The 25379-nt window shown below is 34.0% G+C and overlaps 1 protein-coding gene and 1 pseudogene across 1 annotated transcript; one reads left to right on the forward strand and one right to left on the reverse strand.

Moving 5' to 3' along the window:
• The first annotated feature begins 14738 nt into the window (after positions 1-14738).
• On the forward strand, positions 14739-17913 carry LOC131657168 (G-type lectin S-receptor-like serine/threonine-protein kinase At4g27290). Its single transcript, XM_058926646.1, has 7 exons — positions 14739-16044; positions 16174-16290; positions 16433-16578; positions 16661-16871; positions 16967-17204; positions 17327-17477; positions 17614-17913. The coding sequence occupies exons 1-7, from the start codon at positions 14751-14753 to the stop codon at positions 17911-17913; spliced, it is 2457 nt and encodes an 818-aa protein (XP_058782629.1). The 5' UTR covers positions 14739-14750.
• Positions 17914-18838: 925 nt separating this feature from the next.
• Positions 18839-22526, reverse strand: LOC131659756 (uncharacterized; annotated as a pseudogene).
• Between the last annotated feature and the right edge of the window lie 2853 nt (positions 22527-25379).

The raw sequence follows: 25379 nt of genomic DNA on the forward strand, positions 1-25379 counted from the left end.
TACTGTGATCTCTATCTTCAAACGTGTGGATGTGGTTTATTATTTGATTTTTTTTTTCTAATAATTTAAATGCCACTTGTAGAGACATGATTAGGTGCTGTTTTTATTTTTTATAAAGTAGAAAAATGAATATTGAATGGCTCCAAGAGGTATCACACAGCGGCACCTCACATGCTGCTCCATCTAACTTTTTTAGTTTTTATATTATTTATTATTATTAATGTTCTTTTCATCAAAAAATATTGTTATAACTTAATTGCTTTTGTCTAGAGTTTATATATATATATATATATATATATATATATATATATATATATATATATATATATATATATATATATATATATATATATATAACAAAATACAAAAAATATTAATGTTGTGTAGTTAGATTTTTTTTTATATATAATAACAAAAATACAAAAAATATATATTCTTTAATTTCATTTAACTTTTGTTAGAATTTAAATATTCTATATTTTTTATGTCATTGTGTTACTAACATTTTCTCTTGATTGCGAGGTACAACACTTGAAGTCTTTGGACTATCTCAAATTCCATTTGCTTATATTATCTCTGATTTTTGTTTTAATTTATATCCTGGGGTTGTAATAATTTTTATTCCCGTCTATTGAGTTTTGTAATCCCCGCTCCCAAAGCCATGTAATAGCGTAGGATTTACTTTTCCGCATCTTATTAACTGTTATTTAACTGCCTAGATGTATGCTAATAGGATTGTATGAAAAGACTTAAAATTAATCGTAGATCACTAAACCCAAGATAAATATCTGAATACTAACACACTTGCACTCACTCACCTCTAGGGTACGCCTCTCTCGTTGCCTTCGGAAATAAAAGGTCGTGTTCCTCGAAATATAGAGGTACCCATTAGCAAATGTCCCTCAAGATAAAATCGTCACTAAGTCCCTCGATGACCCTCGATTGTTGCCTACGAAAAAGTGACGATCGCCCCTTCGAATATTGCTAAAGGTACCTCTACTAGTTGCCTTCAAAACGATCTCGATGACCCTTCGATGACCCGCACGTCCAATATAACAAGGATTTCCTACTTCTATATAGTATGGATAATCCTGGGAATCGTAAAAAGCATAGAAAAAGACCAGTTAATTAGGGTAGTTCTCGTAACCTGCCTAGCTCAATAAAAAAAAACATCTTTTCAAAAACTTTTTCAAAGGCGAAGGCTACGCATTTACGCTAAAGTCCTTACGTCCCTTTTCAATTCAAAACAAACAAAACATGAGCTAAGCAAGTTAAGAGCCTGTAGAAAACTACGGATGAAAAGGGTGCTTGCACCTTCCCTTTTCATAACTTACCCCCCGAGCCCGTTTTCTTTCAAAAAGGTCTTTTTCTGTACTTTTTACCTTTCCTAACATTGGACAAAATAAAAGTCGGTGGCGACTCATGCTCACCGCAACATTGTTGCTTATAAAAATAAAAGTCAGTTCACCGTATTACAGAACTGGCGACTCTGCTGGGGAGTCTTTAAGAGGGGTTTACCTTAGGGCTTAGTTCATTATAAATGTTTTTAATTGTTTGTTTGTATGCTTTATTTTTAAAGGTTGCTTGGGTTTGTTATTATGTGAAAGATCCTACACCCGGATCTGAGTACCTTAGGTAAATGGCATGAGATCAAGGAGACTGCACAGCGTATACTGATGTGGTTGATCTGATGGCCATCATTAGTGTGACACATTGGTTTGTCCTGGTGTTCCTTGGGATCCGACCTGGGGAAATGCTTGGCTGCCGCGTGGTGTCATTAAGCACTAATTCGCCCCTAGAACCTTAGTTGAACTAAACTTCGGCCTTTTAGAAAGTAGCGAGATGGCTGGCTTTGGTTCCGACTGAAGTTGGTTGATACTCGAAGCTACACTCATATGGACTGGACTTTCGGGACCTTTTCGGTTGGTGATTCGATCGCCGAACTGAGATAAGCGCCTTCGAGAAAGGTCAATGATATGAGCTCCTTAGAACCCGATCTTTATTTAGGACAGGATGAGCCAACTAAACTTCAGTGGGGAGGGTACTTACATTTGAACTTCATGCAAGCCTTTAAACCTAAGGCCACTTGTGTGACTTGATTGTTATCTAACCGTTTGGTTTCCTTGCAGGATTTGTTCATACCCTAATGATTTGATTTCCTTGTCGGTTTTATGTGTAGGACTCACTTGTCCATATTACCTTATGCTTTTACCTAACATGTTTACTAACCTTTTTCAAGGATCTTAGGGATTCATGGCGCATACTTTCCAGGTGCTATGGAAAGACTATCAAGAGCCTAAACTTCTGACAAGGGGCAAGAGGATTTATTTTCCTCTAGCCAGATGCCTCCAAACTCAAGGGTACAATTCCTATCAAGGGGCAAGAGGATTTATTTTCCTCTAGCCAGATGCCTTCAAACTCAAGGGTACAGTTCCTATCAAGGGGCAAAAGGATTTATTTTCCTTTAGCCACATGCTTTTAAGCTCAAAAGTACCATACCCCGAATCAGAGGCTATGACCCACTCGATATGGTGAGCTTGATTCATATAGAAGGACGTTCGAAGATGAAAGCCAAAGGTCTTCAGACGAAGCTGCAACCAAAGTCATTTCTAATGTTGGGAACTAGACAACGAGTTTCTCATTTTCTGCCTCAAATCCCTAAAGCTTGATACTTACAATTCCTTTGTGGCTTCGTCAGAATCTTCTTCTTAGAAGTAATCTGTAGTTCAGATACGAACACTTGGTTTGGTTTCCTCTCTGGGGCACTAGGTCAGTCGATCGATAATTGCCAACCAGTCTGAGATAAGGTACAAGACCTGATTGATGCAAAGGCTATCATATTCACACCTGCAGGCCAGATTTGAAGTTCTCCTTCGACTCAATGGACCTTCTGAAGCAATAAGTCCATACGGAGAAATTCTCCTCAATGTTGGCAATTCGTAATTTCTCATGCATTTTCATGCGTAATCTTTCTTGTTCTTGTTCAATACTGTCTATATGCAATACTTGTTTGTTTTTGAACTATAATAATGATGCATTGGATATGTTTGTCTTGAAAAAATTCATTCACTCTCACTCTAATATGTTTTTATTTGCTTGTGATACCAAACTCTCAGTGATAAAGCATGATAACTCTGAAGGGAGAATGACGAACATATAATATCCATAATCTCAAATGGCGTGCTTTCGAGTAAAACCCTGTTGATGATGTACAGGCATTGTTTCAAATCCAAACGCTGGAGATATAAGGAAGTTAATCCCTTGTCAACCCCTTTGAGCCTTGAAGTAGGAGTTTCTTTTCTATACAAAAAACCCTCACATTTAACCCAGGGGCAGGGTAGTGTTCAGTTAACCTGATTGAGTGTTCAAAATTCAGCAGGAGCTCGCATCTAAGGATACAACAATGGTTATCCTTCAAAAGGTTGAGGAAAAGTCGAGACCACAATGGTCATCTCTCGCAATAGGAGGTTAAAATATGATGATACAACAACGACTATCCCTCGTCGACCAAGAAATGAGGCAGTCACAATCTTTCCAACAAATCGAAGACGTCCCAGGATCATACGACTTGTTCCAAAAAAAAAAGAGAACGAATCGAAAAAAGAAAAAAGAAAGCCCGCTAAGTCAATAACTTAAAAAAAAATGACTTAGGCAAAAGTTAGGGCATCCCGCTGGACTTCAAACTCGGAATTCAAAAGAATTTGTCCAGGCAAAAGTTAGGGAAACAAAAAAAAAATCCTCAACAAAAGGGAAAAGTCGTGGTCGTGTGATCAAACACCAAATACAAAAGGTAGAGTGACTGCTACGTCCAAGCACCTCATCGATTCTTCAATCGCCTCAAGCTCATCTTGAAGGATGAATGCTCGCATCGAGTTAACTGAACTTAGGTTGGAGAACATTACGAAGGGGGTGGGCACCAATAAAATCTTGAGCCTAAAAATCCTTTCTTCTAAAAAAACCGTGAACCTGGCCACGTTACAACCTTTAAAAGTCCTAATTGAGGCAGGGTTAATTCGAAAGCATACTGTGAATGAGAATACGGTAAACTGACTCCTAGGAGTTCTGCTAAAACGCTTGAGTTGGTATCACACCACCTTTCACAAAAAAATCGATGTTTTGACATCCTTTCAAAAAAAAAATTCTTCTTCAAACTTCAAGACAAACATGAACTTTGCATTACAATTATATTTCTCATAATAAACATTCTTGCATATGAACAAGTACTTGACACCAGGAAAGCCTCCATCATGAGCTGCAGATGAAAAGTCTAAAGAGACAAGTTGTCTTCAGAACTCCATTGAGTTCGAGCGAGAATATCTCAAATACTGATCACCCTCAGGGGCACAAAAACAGTTGAATACCCTTTTGAGTAAGAATTCATATATTTGGGGAAATCAGGTCAAGACTCTAAGACTCTCTCATACGTGTTGACCAATCAGGGGCATTGTTCCTAAACTCATGATACTGGGGCAAGTTGCTTATAACAGCACAAATCTCAGGAAGCCCTCCCAACAGGCATGCTTCATAAGTGCTCCAAAGAGTAGAAGTATTTCCACGACTTACTCAATTGGCTAAAACGCCAATATGTACAAGGGGCATGACATTTTATTGTCCAATTTCTCTGGGGCAGTCAAGTCGAGATTCAAATAATCTCTCAAAGGCGCTGAAGAGCCAGGGATTTATTTTCCCCGCAAAACACTGATACAATTTATTGTCATCATTAACAACATTTTCATTCATACATTATACATCTCATGGCATATGCATAACACTCTCATTCATTTCAAAAAAAAAAACAATACATACATCATGACATTGCATAAAACCAACTTTATCTTTCAGATTGACCAATCGGTCAGGCAACTATCGTCAACAAAATTAAATGCAGCCTAAAGTATGGCTCTTTCAGATATGGTCTAATGAAGGACTCGTTCTGACATCCTTCATCAGATATGGTCTAATGAATGACTCGTTCTGACATCCTTCATCAGATATGGTCTAATGTACGGCTCGTTCTGACATCCTTCCAGATATGGTCTAATGTACGACCCGTTCTGGTATTCCTCTTCAGATATGGTTTAATGAATAACTCGTTCTGATGTCCTACTTCCAGATATGGTCTAATGTACGACCCGTTCTGATATGGTCTAATGTACGACCCGTTCTGGTATTCCTCTTCAGATATGGTTCAATGAATAACTCATTCTGATGTCCTACGCCAGATACATTCCGGAAGCTCGAACCCCGGATATTCTGAAATATTCCAATCAGATGCACGTTCCGGAAGCATGAACCCCGGATGTTCTGAAATCTACGGCAGATATGTTTCGGAAGCTTGAACCCCGAATGATCTGAATTCTACAACAGATATGTTCCGGAAGCTTGAACCCCGGATAATCTGAATTCTACGACAGAAACGTTCCGGAAGCATGAACCCCGGATGTTCTGAAATCTACGGCAGATATGTTTCGGAAGCTTGAACCCCGAATGATCTGAATTCTACAACAGATATGTTCCGGAAGCTTGAACCCCGGATAATCTGAATTCTACGACAGAAACGTTCCGGAAGCATGAACCCCGGATGTTCTGAAATCTACGGCAGATATGTTTTGGAAGCTTGAACCCCGAATGATCTGAATTCTACAACAGATATGTTCCGGAAGCTTGAACCCCGGATAATCTGAATTCTACGACAGATACGTTCCGGAAGCATGAACCCCGGATGTTCTGAAATCTACGGCAGATATGTTTCGGAAGCTTGAACCCCGAATGATCTGAATTCTACAACAGATATGTTCCGGAAGCTTGAACCCCGGATAATCTGAATTCTACGACAGAAACGTTCCGGAAGCATGAACCCCGGATGTTCTGAAATCTACGGCAGATATGTTTCGGAAGCTTGAACCCCGAATGATCTGAATTCTACAACAGATATGTTCCGGAAGCTTGAACCCCGGATAATCTGAATTCTACGACAGAAACGTTCCGGAAGCATGAACCCCGGATGTTCTGAAATCTACAGCAGATATGTTTCGGAAGCTTGAACCCCGAATGATCTGAATTCTACAACAGATATGTTCCGGAAGCTTGAACCCTGGATAATCTGAATTCTACAACGGAAACGTTCCGAAAGCCTGAAACCCGATTGATCTGAATTTTATGGTAGATGTTTCGGAAGCTCGAACCCCGAACATCTATGAATCTCTATTCCAGATATACGTTTGGAAGCTTGAACCCCAAACATTCTGAAGATCTATCATATACGCGCCATGGGAAGCATGACCCCCCAGGTTGCTGACAAGCATCTCAGTTAGGTGGCATCTCTAAGGCCATCTCGGACAGTTCTCTGTCAACCTCCGGATGGCATCTTTAAGCCCATCTCATACAAAAGTCCCTCCATCAACAAAGGCAAATTTCTGGGTATTCTAGTGTTCAATCCTCTTCCACCCTCAGATTCCGATAGGCACACAAGCCAATCTACATCCTCAGGTTTAAGAAGATTGAACAGGGGCAGCTGTCATACCCCAAAATTTGCCCACACTTTTCAAAAATTCAAAACTATTTCAAAAATTGGATTTTTATAAAATCTCGGGTTCATTTACATTGACATTCTGAATTTTATAAATATTCGATTTAAAGTCTATTTTAAAAATATAATAGTTTACCCTTAAATTGTTATATTTTAATAAATAGCAAAATGCTGACCGATGCTTCATAAACTTTCAATTGGCTTTTTATTTCGAATAAATAATATAGCACAATTGGTAAGGAGGTAAGGTTTACAAGTACAAGGTCATAGGTTTGAATCTTACAGCTAACATTTTTCCTTTTTCTTTTGTTTTTAACCTTAGTTCTAACATTTCACTTTTTATTCAAAAAAATCACAAAAAATTTTTTTATGTCATTTTTGTATTTCTCTATTCACTATTTAAAAAAAAATGTTTTTTTTCTCACACTTTTTATTCACAAAAATAACCAAAAATTGTTATAAAATAAAAAAGAATCAAACAATATTTTTTTTTTGTCACTTTTTTTCTTAGAATTTTTTTAATTATGTTATTAGTAAATTTCAAAAACTTTCCAAAACATGTAGAGACAAAATCTCCAAGCATTCCAAAATTCCCAAGACAAAATATCAACAAAATTGAAGAAAAGATTAAAGTGGTGGACAAAGGTCATAATGCTAATAATTTGGTTGTTCTATACCATTTGAGACTATAAAAAGAGGTACGAGAGCCATATTTCAACAACTAACAACCACCAATTTTCACATACCAACACCAGTTTTCACGTACCAAATACGGCGCTGTGCATACTTTTCTAACACATTAAAATTCATCTCTAACAAGAACCTGTACAATTTTTTTTCAATCAAACAAACTCTCATAACCATACATCACAATCCACCATTACTGAAACTTCATCAATCAAACATAAACTCTCATAATCATACATCACAATCCACCATTATTGAAACTTCATCAACAACACCTCTACAACCTCAAACAATATCCAAACTCTCCAACGCAATAACGATAACCGATCAGAGAAAAAATTTTGAAACACTAAAAAAGATTTTTTATTATTGCAGATTGCAGATCCACGCTCATAGTGTTCATGTTGCCATCTCACTCGGACTTCCGCTGACAAATCTCCGACGACAATCCACACAATTACCGCTCAAAGCACCCACGAACCGAACTCCCACGTCAGAGCCACGATTGGGAACAAGGCTAATTTTATGGTTTCTCTTGGAGAAAGAGATGTAAATTTCTTTTGCTTACTGTGATCTCTATCTTCAAACGTGTGGATGTGGTTTGTTATTTGATTTTTTTTTTCTAATAATTTAAATGCCACTTGTAGAGACATGATTAGGTGCTGTTTTTATTTTTTATAAAGTAGAAAAATGAATATTGAATGGCTCCAAGAGGTATCACACAGCGGCACCTCACATGCTGCTCCATCTAACTTTTTTAGTTTTTATATTATTTATTATTATTAATGTTCTTTTCATCAAAAAATATTGTTATAACTTAATTGCTTTTGTCTAGAGTTTTTATATATATATATATATATATATATATTTTTATATATATATATATATATATATATATATATATATATATATATATATATATATATATATATATATATATATATATATATATATAATAACAAAATACAAAAAATATTAATGTTGTGTAGTTAGATTTTTTTTTATATATAATAACAAAAATACAAAAAATATATATTCTTTAATTTCATTTAACTTTTGTTAGAATTTAAATATTCTATATTTTTTATGTCATTGTGTTACTAACATTTTCTCTTGATTGCGAGGTACAACACTTGAAGTCTTTGGACTATCTCAAATTCCATTTGCTTATATTATCTCTGATTTTTGTTTTAATTTATATCCTGGGGTTGTAATAATTTTTATTCCCGTCTATTGAGTTTTGTAATCCCCGCTCCCAAAGCCATGTAATAGCGTAGGATTTACTTTTCCGCATCTTATTAACTGTTATTTAACTGCCTAGATGTATGCTAATAGGATTGTATGAAAAGACTTAAAATTAATCGTAGATCACTAAACCCAAGATAAATATCTGAATACTAACACACTTGCACTCACTCACCTCTAGGGTACGCCTCTCTCGTTGCCTTCGGAAATAAAAGGTCGTGTTCCTCGAAATATAGAGGTACCCATTAGCAAATGTCCCTCAAGATAAAATCGTCACTAAGTCCCTCGATGACCCTCGATTGTTGCCTACGAAAAAGTGACGATCGCCCCTTCGAATATTGCTAAAGGTACCTCTACTAGTTGCCTTCAAAACGATCTCGATGACCCTTCGATGACCCGCACGTCCAATATAACAAGGATTTCCTACTTCTATATAGTATGGATAATCCTGGGAATCGTAAAAAGCATAGAAAAAGACCAGTTAATTAGGGTAGTTCTCGTAACCTGCCTAGCTCAATAAAAAAAAAACATCTTTTCAAAAACTTTTTCAAAGGCGAAGGCTACGCATTTACGCTAAAGTCCTTACGTCCCTTTTCAATTCAAAACAAACAAAACATGAGCTAAGCAAGTTAAGAGCCTGTAGAAAACTACGGATGAAAAGGGTGCTTGCACCTTCCCTTTTCATAACTTACCCCCCGAGCCCGTTTTCTTTCAAAAAGGTCTTTTTCTGTACTTTTTACCTTTCCTAACATTGGACAAAATAAAAGTCGGTGGCGACTCATGCTCACCGCAACATTGTTGCTTATAAAAATAAAAGTCAGTTCACCGTATTACAGAACTGGCGACTCTGCTGGGGAGTCTTTAAGAGGGGTTTACCTTAGGGCTTAGTTCATTATAAATGTTTTTAATTGTTTGTTTGTATGCTTTATTTTTAAAGGTTGCTTGGGTTTGTTATTATGTGAAAGATCCTACACCCGGATCTGAGTACCTTAGGTAAATGGCATGAGATCAAGGAGACTGCACAGCGTATACTGATGTGGTTGATCTGATGGCCATCATTAGTGTGACACATTGGTTTGTCCTGGTGTTCCTTGGGATCCGACCTGGGGAAATGCTTGGCTGCCGCGTGGTGTCATTAAGCACTAATTCGCCCCTAGAACCTTAGTTGAACTAAACTTCAGCCTTTTAGAAAGTAGCGAGATGGCTGGCTTTGGTTCCGACTGAAGTTGGTTGATACTCGAAGCTACACTCATATGGACTGGACTTTCGGGACCTTTTCGGTTGGTGATTCGATCGCCGAACTGAGATAAGCGCCTTCGAGAAAGGTCAATGATATGAGCTCCTTAGAACCCGATCTTTATTTAGGACAGGATGAGCCAACTAAACTTCAGTGGGGAGGGTACTTACATTTGAACTTCATGCAAGCCTTTAAACCTAAGGCCACTTGTGTGACTTGATTGTTATCTAACCGTTTGGTTTCCTTGCAGGATTTGTTCATACCCTAATGATTTGATTTCCTTGTCGGTTTTATGTGTAGGACTCACTTGTCCATATTACCTTATGCTTTTACCTAACATGTTTACTAACCTTTTTCAAGGATCTTAGGGATTCATGGCGCATACTTTCCAGGTGCTATGGAAAGACTATCAAGAGCCTAAACTTCTGACAAGGGGCAAGAGGATTTATTTTCCTCTAGCCAGATGCCTCCAAACTCAAGGGTACAATTCCTATCAAGGGGCAAGAGGATTTATTTTCCTCTAGCCAGATGCCTTCAAACTCAAGGGTACAGTTCCTATCAAGGGGCAAAAGGATTTATTTTCCTTTAGCCACATGCTTTTAAGCTCAAAAGTACCATACCCCGAATCAGAGGCTATGACCCACTCGATATGGTGAGCTTGATTCATATAGAAGGACGTTCGAAGATGAAAGCCAAAGGTCTTCAGACGAAGCTGCAACCAAAGTCATTTCTAATGTTGGGAACTAGACAACGAGTTTCTCATTTTCTGCCTCAAATCCCTAAAGCTTGATACTTACAATTCCTTTGTGGCTTCGTCGGAATCTTCTTCTATATTCTGCATCTTCCTATTCATGTGTACTTTAACAGTTCCTTTGCCCATAACACTCATGCTAGAGTTATTGCCAAGCTTGACACTGTGTCGAAAACTTTCATTTAAATCACAAAAAAGATTTTTGTTACCTGTCATGTGATTGCTGCAGCCAGAATCAAGGTACCAGATCTCCCCATTTTCAGCCTGCTCTTTCTCAGTGTAAGCCATCAATAATATTTCTTCCTCATCTGTTTCAACAAAGTTTGCCTTTTCTTCTGTTTTACCAGGACATTCCCATTGAAAATGACCAATTTTGTGACAATTGTAGCATTCAATGGATGGCCTGTAAAAGCTTCCTTCTCTAGTGACACGACCACGCCCCCTTCCTCTTCCTCTAAAGCTTCCTCGACCTCTGCTTCTTCCAAAGAAATTCCCGGAATGAGTTACTTTGAGAGCTTGTTCTTCCTCAATATGGTTTGACATGCGTTGTTCATGCACTAACAATGAACTTTGTAACTCATCTATTGACATAGTATCAATGTCATTTGATTCTTCTATTGAACATACCACATAGTCAAACTTAGATGTCATAGAGCGTAGAATTTTTTCTATAATTGTCACGTCTTCCATCTTCTCTCCATGTATCCTCATCCTGTTTGCGATTGTCAACGTCCTTGCAAAATAATCATCAACGGATTCTCCAGCCTTCATGTTCAGAATTTCAAACTCTTTACGAAGAGCTTGTAATTGAGCGCGCTTGACTCTGCTAGTGCCTTGATACTTCTTCTTTAAGGAGTCCCATATGTCTTTTGCAGTATCCTTCTTGAGAATAGTCTCGAGAACAACCCGATCAATTGCTTGATACAAGTAATTCTTTGCCTTGAGATCCTTCAGCTTCAACTCTTTTCTCGCCTTTAATTGTGCATCAGTCAGGGCTGTTTCATCCCTTACTTCTGGAATTCCTTCCTCAATCAGTCCCCAATATTCCTTCGATTTCAAAAAATTTTCCATCAACATGCTCCAATGATCATAGTGACCATCAAGCTTTGGAATTGCTGGCTGCACAAAACCGTTACTGCTCCCTTCACTTGCCATATTCAATGTTCACAGAAGAAGACTGCTGCTTCAGGTAGTCAGGCCCCTTGCGGAGCTCTGATACCAAATGTTAAATATCACAGAGAAAAACAAGGTAATAGGAAAGGAAAGTTCTCTGATATTATTGAATGAAAACAAATGGCCCTTTTAAATAGCCTTACATAACAACTACCACACTTAAACGCGGTATGAAACACTAACCCTACTTACCTACAAAGTAGGAATAATTAAATAGACTAAATCAACAATTCCTAATAGATAGGATAGCATAACAACCATACTTCCTAATTAATAGGATTTATTAGCAGGAACAGAAAAACAAAATAAAACTAAATAGCCACTAACTCCAACATTCTCACTGTATCCACTATCGATTTTCAAGTACCCTTCCTCTGATGATTACATCCTACTGGCAGCCCAGATATTTGAACGGTGTTGTGCCAACTTTGCAGTTTAATACTCCCTCCATTTCTTATTATAAGCAAAATTCCACTAGACTACATATAGTCCTAATAAATTAATGATTCAATGTATCTAAAAACTGAAATTTTACTTATAATAAAGAATGAATGGAGTACATCTGCTGCCTTCTCCAGCCAAGACTGATTTATATTAATATCAAATAGCGAGCTCTTATGAAAATTCACTTTCAACCCGGATATCTATCTATAAAAACGTGTTAAAAAAAAACCTTGATTACCGTTTTAAAAGTGGGTTTAAATGTACAAATTCTGAGTTATTTTGGACTAAATATCATTCTCATCGTTATACAACTTTTTACTTCTCATTTATCTAATTTTAATAATTATTTTTTACCATTATTTGTGCCGAATTTATAAAAACAACTTTTCATTTTTCAAAGAGTAATCAATTAAACTCTGCTTGGAAACTCAACAGACACTTCAAAATTGGTAAGTCATTTATCTATCTTTTGGAATAGCAGAAGTAGTCCTAACACTTTAAACACTTCCCACTCCTACAATGAGTTCGAAGCTTCGTTTATTGAACATACCTTTGAAGAAGAGTCTGTGTTATTTGTATTATCTTTTCCTGCATAGAACCCGGGTTCACTTGGTTTGGGGAGTAACTTTTCACCCTTTAACATATAAACCACAGATGACATATTAGGCCTATTTTCCGGTTTCTTTTGTACACACAATAGAGCCACATGAATAAATCTTATTATTTCTGAACATATGGCCTCATCATATAATATATCAGCTATCAACTCCTGTGGCCTTTCTTCAATCCATAGTCTCCATGCCTAAAATGACATCAAAGTTACAGCAAGGATAAGGAAAGCAGCTATAGTTCACAGGATAGAGAAACATACAACACACACTTCAAACTTTAGTCACTTGTTATATATAGGACTCTTTTCATGCCTCGAAGATGACGGGCTTTGAGTATTATTTTAGGCTTAGTCTTTTTCTTGTGTTAATTGTACACCACGTTATTACTTTAGTCACTTGGCATAGTAGTTGGTTTATTTACTTGAGTTTTAATTCAGTATTGATCACTTTGACTACTGTTGTTTGCCACTTGGGATTAGTGGTTGAGAGAAAGCAAGAAGGGGGCTTCTCATATCTAGGGGGAAACCTAAATAGAAAGACGTTGAAGGTAGAATTAAGAAGAAGGGCATTGAATAAAGGGATTGTTCATCAAAGAGGCCTTGTAATAATTTTATTAAAGAGTGAATTTTCTTTCTCGGATAGAGTACCCCAGACGTAGGTATGGTTTCACCGAACTAGGTTAACAAACCTTTATGTGCTTTATTGCTTTTTCCTTGAATCATTTTAACTGTCATATTGTGTGTTTTTATGGTTTAACAAGTTTGTCAACTTGTCCTTGACATTTAGTCCGACATCTGTCCACTGAGGAACAAAATTTTAATTGGCATCAGAGTAGACACCCTTGTTCTGTTTGGGCGAGTTCTAGGAAAGATATTTTCTGTTTAGACGAACAACACTAAGGATGGAGAGTCTGTCAATATACCTGTTTTGAATGACATTAATTATGACTATTGGAAAGTTAAGATGATGGTCTTTCTCAAATCAATAGACAACAAAAATTGGAAGGCAACATTTAAAGGTTGAAAACCACCAATGATCACGTCTCAAGATGGTACAACAAGCTTGAAATATGAAGTTTATTGATCCAAAAATGAAGATGATGAAGCTCTTGGAAACGACAAAGCCTTGAATGTTATATTTAATGGTGTTGACAATAATAATATGTTCAAATTAACCAACACATGTATTGAATCCAAAGAAATATGAGAGATTCTCTGTTTAAGTATCTCAACAATTGCAAGCAAGGGGAAAGATCTCATGTATCTGACATGCACATATGGAGTAATGCCAAAAGTTGGATTCTCAAGAAAGGCCATCATTAATCGTATTTTTATTTCGCTCTGAAGAAAAGCCATTATCCTATTAGATAAAAAAAAAGGGGAAATTACAGTCAATCTCGCTCTGAAGAACCTTACGGTGTTCGGTAGAAACGAATAATGGCGCCGCATGTTCTTCTCCCGCTCGGCGGTGATGGTGCTGCTTCTTTGCTCGCGGCCGGAGGTTTATGCTAGTGTTTGGGAGAGAAAGAAGATGAAGGATTGTAGGGTAAGTTTCAAATTGAAAATTATAGTTTTATTTCACATTCAACTCTATAAACAAAGTTTAACTAGACTTTAATTTAATTTGTACTACATCACAGACTTTGTCTTAATTGAATTTTGAAACATATATTGTTGTTGATGACGGATGGACATGGCTATAAGCCAAAAAAAAAAAGTCATAATGTAATGAGAACTGATGCTGATGCTAATTGAAAATTTGATGTAGTAGTCAATGCCTTTGAGCTAATGCCAATTGTCAATTTCCTTTCCAAATTTTGCAATATTCATACTTGTCCATTTTCATCAGTTAAGGCTAGAAAGTCTTCACTTGAAAAAAAATGAATTAATATTTGGTCAAATAGTAACCTTCAATTTAGTAGACTATATTATACACCACATACTTGTTGATTTTGTTTGAAATATGCATAAACTAGCTAGCACATGGGAAGATTTAAATGAATAAGTCATGTTAATTGAATTTAGAATTTGATAAAAGGAAAATCATCATGACTAACAAACCCACACAAACACAATGGAGTACCATAGTAACGTGCTAATGCTTATGGTGTGTGCTTTCTTCTTTTTCTCCATTCCCGTTTTCTCTAAACGGAACGCATTTACTACTATTGCTCCAAATCAGTTTATCCAATATAGTGATACACTTGTTTCTGCAGCTGGAACCTTTGAAGCAGGATTTTTCAACTTTGGAGATTCACAACGCCAATACTTTGGTATATGGTACAAGAGCATATCACCTAGGACTATTGTGTGGGTTGCCAATAGAGACACCCCTGTACAAAACTCAACGGGATTGCTGAAACTCAATGATCAGGGAAGTCTTGTTATTCTTGATGGCTCGAAAGGCGTTGTCTGGTCTTCAAATTTATCGAGAATTGTGGTGAAGCCAGCTGTTGTGCAGTTGTTGGATTCAGGAAACCTTGTTGTGAAAGATGCAAATAGCAGCAGTGAGAATGATGATTTGTCGTGGGAAAGTTTTGATTATCCCGGTAACACTTTCCTTCCTGGAATGAAGCTGAAAAGTAATTTAGTTGCTGGTCCATATAGATATCTCACATCTTGGAGAAACCCTGAAGATCCTGCTGAAGGTGAGTGTTCATATAGGATAGATACACATGGTTTACCTCAATTGGTTAATGCAAAGGGAGCAAGATTTCTGTATAGAGGAGGCTCATGGAATGGATTTCTTTTCACTGGTGTTCCTTGGCAAAGAATGCGTAGAGTCTTGAATTTCTCAGTAGTGTTCACTGACAAAGAATTCTCTTATCAATATGAAACTATTAACAGTTCAACTATTACTAGATTGGTGCTCGATTCATATGGAAATTCACAACGTCTTATATGGTCAGATAGGACACAAATTTGGGAGGCTATATCTTCTCGTCCGATAGACCAATGTGATAATTATGTCTTGTGTGGTATCAACTCTAACTGCAATATTAATGACTTTCCAATATGTGAATGCTTGGAGGGTTTCATGCCAAAATTTAAATTGAAGTGGGAGTCATCGGATTGGTCTGATGGGTGTGTAAGGAAAACACATTTAAATTGTATCCATGGAGATGAATTTTTGAAGTACACAAACATGAAATTGCCAGATACATCATCATCATGGTTTGACAAGAGCTTGAGCCTTGAGGAATGCAAGACTGTGTGTTTGAAAAACTGTTCTTGTACTGCGTATGCAAATTTGGATATCAGATATGGTGGTAGTGGCTGCTTACTTTGGTTTGACAACATTGTCGACATGAGAGGACATCCAGACCAAGGACAAGATATTTACATACGACTAGCATCTTCAGAATTTGGTATTTTCATTTCCTCTTTCATCTTTATCCTTATCAGTTTGGTATATAGCATAATATTTCAGCATTTGGCTTGGTATCATTAAGCAATGTTTAAAACATGAAATTATGTGACAATTATTTCAATCCCAGATCATAAAAAGAAAAAGAGGAACTTGAAGCGTGCTGGAACTCTTGCAGGAATTATTGCATTCATTATAGGACTTACCGTTATTATATTGGTCACATCAACATCTAGAAAGAAGCTTGGTAAGCCGGGTGGAATTTTTGGTTAAGTAAATCTTCAAATATTTATGATGTTGCATAAAGAATTAGTTACAACTTACAATGAATTCTGAAATTTGATTGCTTTGTTAATGATAACGATAAAACTCTTGAATTGTAACTTCAGGGTGTATAAAAATGTTATTTCACAAGAAGGAGACGGGGGATGGTGAGCTGGCAACAATATTTGATTTTTCAACCATAACTAATGCAACAAATCACTTCTCTAACCGAAACAAGTTAGGAGAAGGAGGTTTTGGACCAGTGTACAAGGTACAGTCTTGGTTACCAAGTTAATTTATTCTCTTATTTCACCGATCATTATAACTGCTAAAATTTTCATACTTTTTACTAGGGCATAATGGTAGATGGCCAAGAGATTGCTGTTAAGAGGCTATCTGAAACATCAAGACAAGGTACTGAGGAATTTAAAAATGAAGTAAAATTGATGGCAACGCTGCAACACCGAAATCTTGTAAAACTTCTTGGTTGCTCTATCCAACATGATGAAAAGTTGTTGATCTACGAGTTCATGCCCAACAGAAGCTTGAAATACTTTATTTTTGGTTCGAACTTTTACACCAACCAAATTTATTGCTCTCAGTTTTTCTCTTGCCATAATGTAGTTCTCATCTTAACTTAAGAATCTGTCATTTGTTAGATTCTACGCGAAGTAAATTACTAGAATGGATAAAGCGCTTGGAAATTATTGACGGGATTGCTCGGGGGCTGCTGTATCTCCATCAGGATTCTACGCTTAGAATCATACATAGAGATCTCAAAACTAGCAACATTCTTCTTGATATTGATATGACCCCAAAGATATCAGATTTTGGTTTAGCCAGATCATTCATGGGAGATCAAGCCGAGGCTTATACAAATAGAGTGATGGGAACATAGTAATTTCGAATAACTTATTTCTTTTTATGGCTTAAATAACTCTGTAGTCTATTTAATATACATTGACTTTGCTATGTCACAACCCCTTTTAATATGTTAACTTCAATGTTTTTTCTTGCAGTGGATATATGCCTCCAGAATATGCAGTGCATGGATCCTTCTCAATAAAATCTGATGTTTTTAGCTTTGGAGTTGTGGTACTTGAGATAATTAGCAGCAAGAAGAACCGCGGATTTTGTGACCCTCTACATCATCTAAACCTTCTTGGTCATGTAAGTTTTTAAATGTATATGATCCTCTATCTTGTGACAATATTTTTCGATTTTATAAATCTTCTAGAAAGTAAAAAAAAATTAAAAAAGAATACTAATTCATATTAACCTTGCTGTAACTTTTATGTGATTTTAGGCATGGAGACTATGGAGTGAAGATAGGCCACTGGAGTTGATGGATGAAGTATTATCTGATGCAGCCATATGTTCGGAAATCATAAGATTTATTCATGTGGCCCTATTGTGTGTACAACAGAAACCAGAAAATAGGCCTAACATGTCATCTGTGGTTTTTATGTTAAAGGGTGGAACGTTACTCCCGAAACCAAGTAAACCCGGGTTCTATGCAGGAAGAGATTTTACAAGTAGCACGGAATCTTCTTCAAAGGAGGGTTCAATAAATGAAGCTTCAATCTCATTGTTAGAGGCCAGATAGAATGCCACTGTGCTTGACACTTATATGGCTGGAATACTGTTAATATGTGCTCAAATTTGGTTTTGGCAACTATAAAGATAGATATAGCATCTAATACTCTTGTTGAAGTTCTGGTTAACTGATTTTGTGATTTGTAGAGTATCTAATGTTTGTTGTGTGGGTTGTTTTCTAGATTCTCATGAACTTGTGTGATTGAAATTACATGTAACTTGAAGATGCCAAGAGTTTGGTCTCTCCCTCCAAAAATAAGACAATGCCAATGAATTTCTCACTTTATTTTCCTTCACCACATGATTTCCTTCTCTGCCTTCAAATTTCCAACTGCTCCAGCTTATCTTGTTCAAGGTTCTTTTTCAAAATTTTCTTCATAGATAACATTCTCTAAAACTAGAATATCATGAGTGCCTTCATGCGTCGCGATTAAACCATTTAATCTTTTAGAATCTTAGGGCTTTGATGCCAGTTGAATGAAATCGATATCAAAATACACTAGAGTTTTCAATAAAAAAATCATAATAATAGAATAATCAATCCATGTTACTTTTGATGATTTAATCCCAAGTTTGTAGAGGTTGAAGTTGTTGATTCTACATGTACTTTGGAGAAAACGTCTTTTAAAGATAAAGAGCAAAGAGAAGATCAAAGAATAGTTCAAGAACAAGATCAAAGTCAAAATGAAGTTATTCAAAAATGAAGAAGTAAACATAAAGCCAGGATCTTTCCAAGGAATGGAAGATTGCCAAAAACCTTCCCATCCAAAATGTCATTGGAGATATTTCTAAAGGATTTATAACCAGTGGCGGTGACCACCAAATTAAATTATAATTTAAAATAAAATATTCATACCATAATGTATATAAAATATCTAAATTGTAATAAACACAAAGTTAAAAATGAAATAATTAAAGAGTTACATAAAACTACCTTAAAGTAATGCTGTACGATTTTTGAGTAGTTTGAAATCATTAATAATAGTCTCAGAATCAATACTTGCAGCAATTTCTCTTTCAATGTTAACCGTCATGCTATCTCCTAAAAAATCAGCTTCCATTTTGTTTCTCAACCTTGTCTTGATAATTTTCATTGTCGAAAAAGATATTTCTGTAGTAGCTGTAGATACATGGAGAGTCATGATAAGGTGGAGCAGTCTATCAATCAAATAATAAATTTCCTTCTTTATAGTTGCAACCAAAGATGAACATAATTCTTGAATAGTTGACAAATTATTCAAACTTGATGCTTGACGAGCGTCAATAATAAAATGCCGAAGTTGAAATTTCAAATTAGTCTTCTCTTGCTCATTGAAGTCCATAGGATAATATTTTTCAACTAGGGTGCAAATGGTATCAAGATTAAAAGCCTTGTAATTATCTTTTGGAGCCAAAGCGCAACTTAGAGTTAACAAATCAATCGTTTGCTCACTTAATCTGTTATTCAACTCTTACAATTGTTTGTCAATGGCAGTGAAAAATATTTCAACTCTAAAATAATGCTCAATGGTTACCTGATTTTATTCAAGACAAGAACGGCCAAATCTTTTTGTTGAATGGACATCATTAAGATCGGGAATCTCAATATCATGTTTTTCACAAAAAGACTTCACAGTAGCAAACAATTCATCCCAACCAATTTCTCTTAATTCTTGAATAAGAGTTTTTGTTGAACAACCCAAATGCGTAACATTAACTACATCCAGAGATTGTTGTTGTAAAGCTTGGCAAATAACATTTGTGATCCCTATAATTTCTTTCATCAAATGCAATATGAATATGAAATCAAATGGCTTCAAATAATTGTAAGCACTATTTACATCTCCACGTGAAGCATAACTTAATCCTTCCTTTGCAAATTTTCTTGAAACATAACAAGTTGCTTCATACATATTTATCAAGCTAGAAATAGAAGAGAAATGTGATCCCCAACGAGTATCCCCTGCTTGCTTCAAAGTACCAATTTGATTTTCACCTTTACCCATTACAATCTCATCAATCTCTAATAAGTGTTCAATTTCATCTAATTGGGAAGTTTGTAACTCGTCATGGCGCTTTGTAGAAGAACAAACAACATTGACAATTAAAGTCAACTTCTCAAAGAATTGATGAATTGGTTTAGCTTCTCTTGATGGAGTAACCAAAGCAAGTTGCTATCGATGAGCAAAACAATGAACATAATATGCATAAGGACAATCCTTCATAAAGAGTGTTTGTAAACCGTTCCATTCTCCTCTCATATTGCTAACACCATCATACCATTTACCACGAGTGTTAGAGATATCAAGATTATGCAGGGAAGTATATCACAAACTTTTTGCTTAAGAGTTAAAGATGTAGCGTCATTAACACGTGCAAGGCCAAAAAATCTCTCTTGTATAAAACCATTTTTATCAACAAATCTCAAAACAAGAGACATTTACTCTTTTTTGGATTTATCACGCACTTCATCTACAATTATACAAAATTTGGAATCACCAATTTCTTCACGGATATACTTTTTCACCCTACTTTAAAGAATGTGCAAGATCTCTTTTTGAATTAGATGTGAAGTATACTTGCTATTAGATGGAGCATTTTCCAACACAACTTTTGCAACTTCATCATTATAACATGCTAAGCGTTTTATCAATTCAAGAAAATTACCTTGGTTTAATGATGTTGTACTTTCATCATGACCTCTAAAAGCACACGCTTGAAAAGTTAACCAACGAACAATGTCAATTGAAGTCTTGAGACGTAGTCGATTCTTCATTATATCAATTGAACTTTGAGCTTGAACAATACTCCTAATGTGACCATCTTGATTCAACAAGTCTTGACAAGCTTTCATAACATTGTCATGTGGTGAACAAGGATCTTTCCCTATGTGTATAAGAAATGCACAATTCTGTCCATTTATAACTTTCTTCCAACCTCTAAAACATGTAGAAACGAAGACATCAGAACCAGGATGTCCACTTGGTCTTTTGCTAAAAAGATAATATGGTAAGAAATAAGCAGCATCTTCTGAAGGTGAATATTCTAACCATGAAGGAAAAATGCTAAACCAAGCGTGTTGAAAGCGTCTTTGATGATCTTCTTTACCAGATAATGTATATTTCTCTAAATTCATTTGATATGGACCTCATTTTAAATAAGCTCTTCGTATTTCATCCATTTGATTTACATTATATTCCCACTTTGAAATACTTTTTCCAGGATCGCGTTCTAAAGAATTCTCAATGTCATCCGAACAAACTCTATTAACGTTTTCTTCAATTCTTGGATTCTCAAGAACTCTTTGAGGTTCGGGGATAGGTGTGAAATCCTCTTCATCTATTTATTTCCTATTGAAAAAAGAATCAATTTTTCTACTCTTCATTATCACTTTTGTGTGCTGCATAATAAAATAAATAAATTAACACAACACAACAAAATCCAAAATCAATCTTAGTGAGAATCAATCACAAATTAAATTCCAAATCAAAATCATAACCCAACAATTATAGCACAGCAAAATCCCAAATCAAAATCATAACACAACAAAAATACCAAACTAATCCCAAATCAAAATCATAACACAACAAAATCACAATTCAAACTCTAAATTTACAATACAATATTACACAACTTAGTAAGTTAGTAATAAAACAAATCAAATCAATATGAGTTTATCACAATCACAAGACAAACCTAGAGGGTAAATTTATTTTTTTCAAAAACATATCAAACAAATAAATTAATCTTACTCAATCAAGAGGTAGCAAATTGTTAGATGAAGCAAATGGTGGAATGAAAAAAGGTAGGTGATGGTGGGTTGAGTTCACCGTAATTTTTTTTTTTTTAGAAAAGGAGAGTATTTTGATTGTTGGGAAAATATTAGGGTTGTTGGTAAGTAAATAGTAAAAGGATTGATGGCAAAGTTGTTAATATTTATTTTAAATAGGGGTAGTTTAGTATTTTCACATTATAACAAAAATTTTTTAAAAAAAGCTTGGGTGGCCGTGGCACCCCCTAGTCCCAACTATGTTCCGCCACTGTTTACAACTCGACAATTCCTTATCAGGGTATGCAACTTTATAACTTTTGTTTCTCAAATTGAGTAAAAGGAAGTTGATGAATATCTTATCGACGAATAATACTCTCTCTATGCAAGAAGAGTTAAATCAATTTGAAAAAAAAACAATATTTATGAACTTGTTCCCAAAGCTTTGGCTAATCAAGTGATTGGAACCCGATGGATCTTTCACAACAAGTTTGAAGAGGATGGAAATGTTTTAAGAAATAAAGTAAGACTCGTTGTGAGCGAGCTATAATGTTGCTTTTAGCTTTCTCATGCATCATGAATTTTAAACTCTTTCAAAATGGATGTAAAGAATGTGTTTTTAAACGACTACATCTAGGAGGAAATATATATCAATTAACCTCCCGGTTTTATAAATCCTATTTTTTTAATCATATTTTCAAATAGAAAAAGACTCTTTATGGTCTAAAACAAACTCCTAAAACTTGATATGACTGTTTGAGCAAGTTTCTACTAGAAAACAATTTTTAAAATAGAAAAATTATTAAAAACTTTGATATCTTTTAGAGATTTAATTTTTGAAAATGTTGCCAAGCATACTAACATCTGAGAACCATCTTTGCAGATTTTTATTTGGTATCTCTAATTTCTGGTCCAGTGTGTTCATCCTTTCCCTTTTGATCTTAGTAGAATCTCCATAAATCATATCAAGGGTGTCCCACACTTCTTTGACATTTCTACAGTTAGCAATATAATTGCACTCTTTAATGCTTAGTGCACTTGTTCATCACTTTATTATTAATGAATGAGTAGGAACAAAAGGATCTAAAACATAATTTAACAAATCAAATTCAATAGCTTATGTCTTTTTTATTCTAGCTTTTCATATGATATATCTTTCACCATCAAATGATGTGGGTTTATTCAAAAATACACTCTTATTAAAAGAAGTATTTGAAGTTATCATACGATCTTTTGAGAAGTTTAATCTTATAATATGAATTAGTCTCCGAAATCACTTGTTCAACAAGCCACTCTAGACAGGAGATGAAATGAGTAAATATTGATATTTGGTTTTCAAAGACTTTTTATAAAAACGATTAATTTTAAGTTGATTAATTTTAAGAAGAGGGTACAAACAGAGACTAAGTAGCGAAAAAGATAAATAACAAAAAAAAAATAGAGTAAAAGAGATCACACCATATATTATCTTACTTCAATCTTAAATCACATTGTCTACTCCAGTCCCTAAGAATATTTTTGAGATTTCCGTTATCAAAAAACTTGATTCTTTACATAACCTTACGTCATAATTTTTACCCGTTTAGCTTTCAATCTTCAATTCTATCTTAGTCTTAATATATATAAATCCAAGGTTGTCATGATGGCAACCCTAGCCACATGTCACATTGGTAGCAACTCTAAACACAAATTCTAGCCACATGTCACCTTAATATCAACCCTAAACACAAACCCTAATTGTATTTTTACTAATTTGTCCCTACATTGAATAAATAATAATAATAACTATAATAATAATAAACATATTAAAATTAATTATTATTATACTTATAACTAAAATAATAATAATAATATAAATAATAAATTATAATATAATATTCATCTAATAATAAAATAATAATATAATATTCAACTACCACAATTAAAAATACTATTATTTATAAAAATTATAACTATTTATTTATTATGCACCTAACTATAATATTTAACACTATATTAATAATTATTAGAAATATATGAGGAAAAAATGAAACAATTATCTAACAATATAAAAAATATATATGTTAAAGAATTGAAGTAGCAAAAATATTATAAAAATATTAATTTAAAAACAGAACTAAAAATTAACTGAATTTATTAACTTTTTCTTTTAATACTTTATAATATGATATAAAAATATTTTTTAAATATTGTATTTAAATATAAATTTTATTAATAAATAAATCTGAGAATTCGAATTTTGAAGTGATAAAATCAAAGAAAATCTTAAAAGGTATATTTTGATCTAATTTTATTTTTAAAATCAACAAATAATATGTTTTTGGTTAATATCAATAAAGTTTTTAATAACTATTTTACACATATTTTTAGAAAAAAAAGTAGTAATTTAGAATTTATATAAAGTAACAAATCATTTTAATTATTAGAAGCTTATGAAGAATAAATGAAACAATTATCTAACAATATAACAAAAATATATATATGTTAAAGAATTGAAGTAGAAAAAATATTATAAAAGTAATAATTTAAAAAATAACTAAATATTAACTGATATAATAGTTTAAAATTTATTAACATTTTATTTTAATACTTTCTAATATGATATAATTTTTTTTTTTAATTTTTGTATTTAAATATAAGTTTTATTAGTAAATAAATTACAAATATCGAATTTTAAAATGATAAAAAAATGTTTAAAGGTATATTTTGATCTAATATTATTTTTAAAATCTACAAATAATATTTTTTTGGTTAATATCAATAAATTTTTTAATAACCATTTTACACACATTTTTTGAAAAATGTAGTAATTCAAAATTTATATAAATTAACAAATCATTATATTCTTACTGGATTTATTTTATTGAAAAATGTATTCCAATAATAATTACTAACTTATATAATTTTTTTCTTTTTAGTTTTTAATGTTATCATTATTGTATTTTAATTACAATTTATTTTTGGAACAAAAATCAGTTACAATCATTATAATTATTGCAAAAATTAATATTTATAAAATGAATAGTTTTATGAAACGGCCAATAATAATATCATTTTATTATTCTGAAACCGATAAATTTGTCTTACTTTCTACCTTAAATAGATAAACTTTTGTCACCTTCTTCCTCACACGTATATTTTAGAATTTCATGCATAACCTGCCAAAACATGGAATATACGTCTCTTGCAATCATCTACTATTCTACACCGATTAAAAAAAGAATTGATTTTTGTATCGATATCTAATATTCTAATCCAAAATCTCTTGGATGGTTTCATTTTTGTTACATGTATTCAAATCTATTTCATGTACATGTTTTTCCGAATAAATTTTACTTTATCATTTTGATCCTATTTAAATTTATTTCATATATATTACTTTGATCATATTCAAATTAATTTATACTCATTCATATTTTGTAATATAATTTCTAATTATATGCAATTTGAATGAGAGTCTAATCGGCACATGCTCCTACAAACAACAATCTTAGCATCAATTTTAAAATATACGTCTCTTGCAATCATCTAGAGAATCTAAATTCTAAAAACAATAATATATATGCTTATGTTAAGATGTTTTAATTTTTTGTATTGATTTTTTATTTTTTAAATTTAACTTGCAATCATCTACTATTCTACACCGATTAAAAAAAGAATTGATTTTTGTATCATTATCTAATATTCTAATCCAAAATCTCTTGGATGGTTTCATTTTTTTTTACATC

The sequence above is a fragment of the Vicia villosa genome, linkage group LG3 (assembly GCF_029867415.1).
Source record: "Vicia villosa cultivar HV-30 ecotype Madison, WI linkage group LG3, Vvil1.0, whole genome shotgun sequence".
NCBI lineage: Eukaryota > Viridiplantae > Streptophyta > Magnoliopsida > Fabales > Fabaceae > Vicia > Vicia villosa.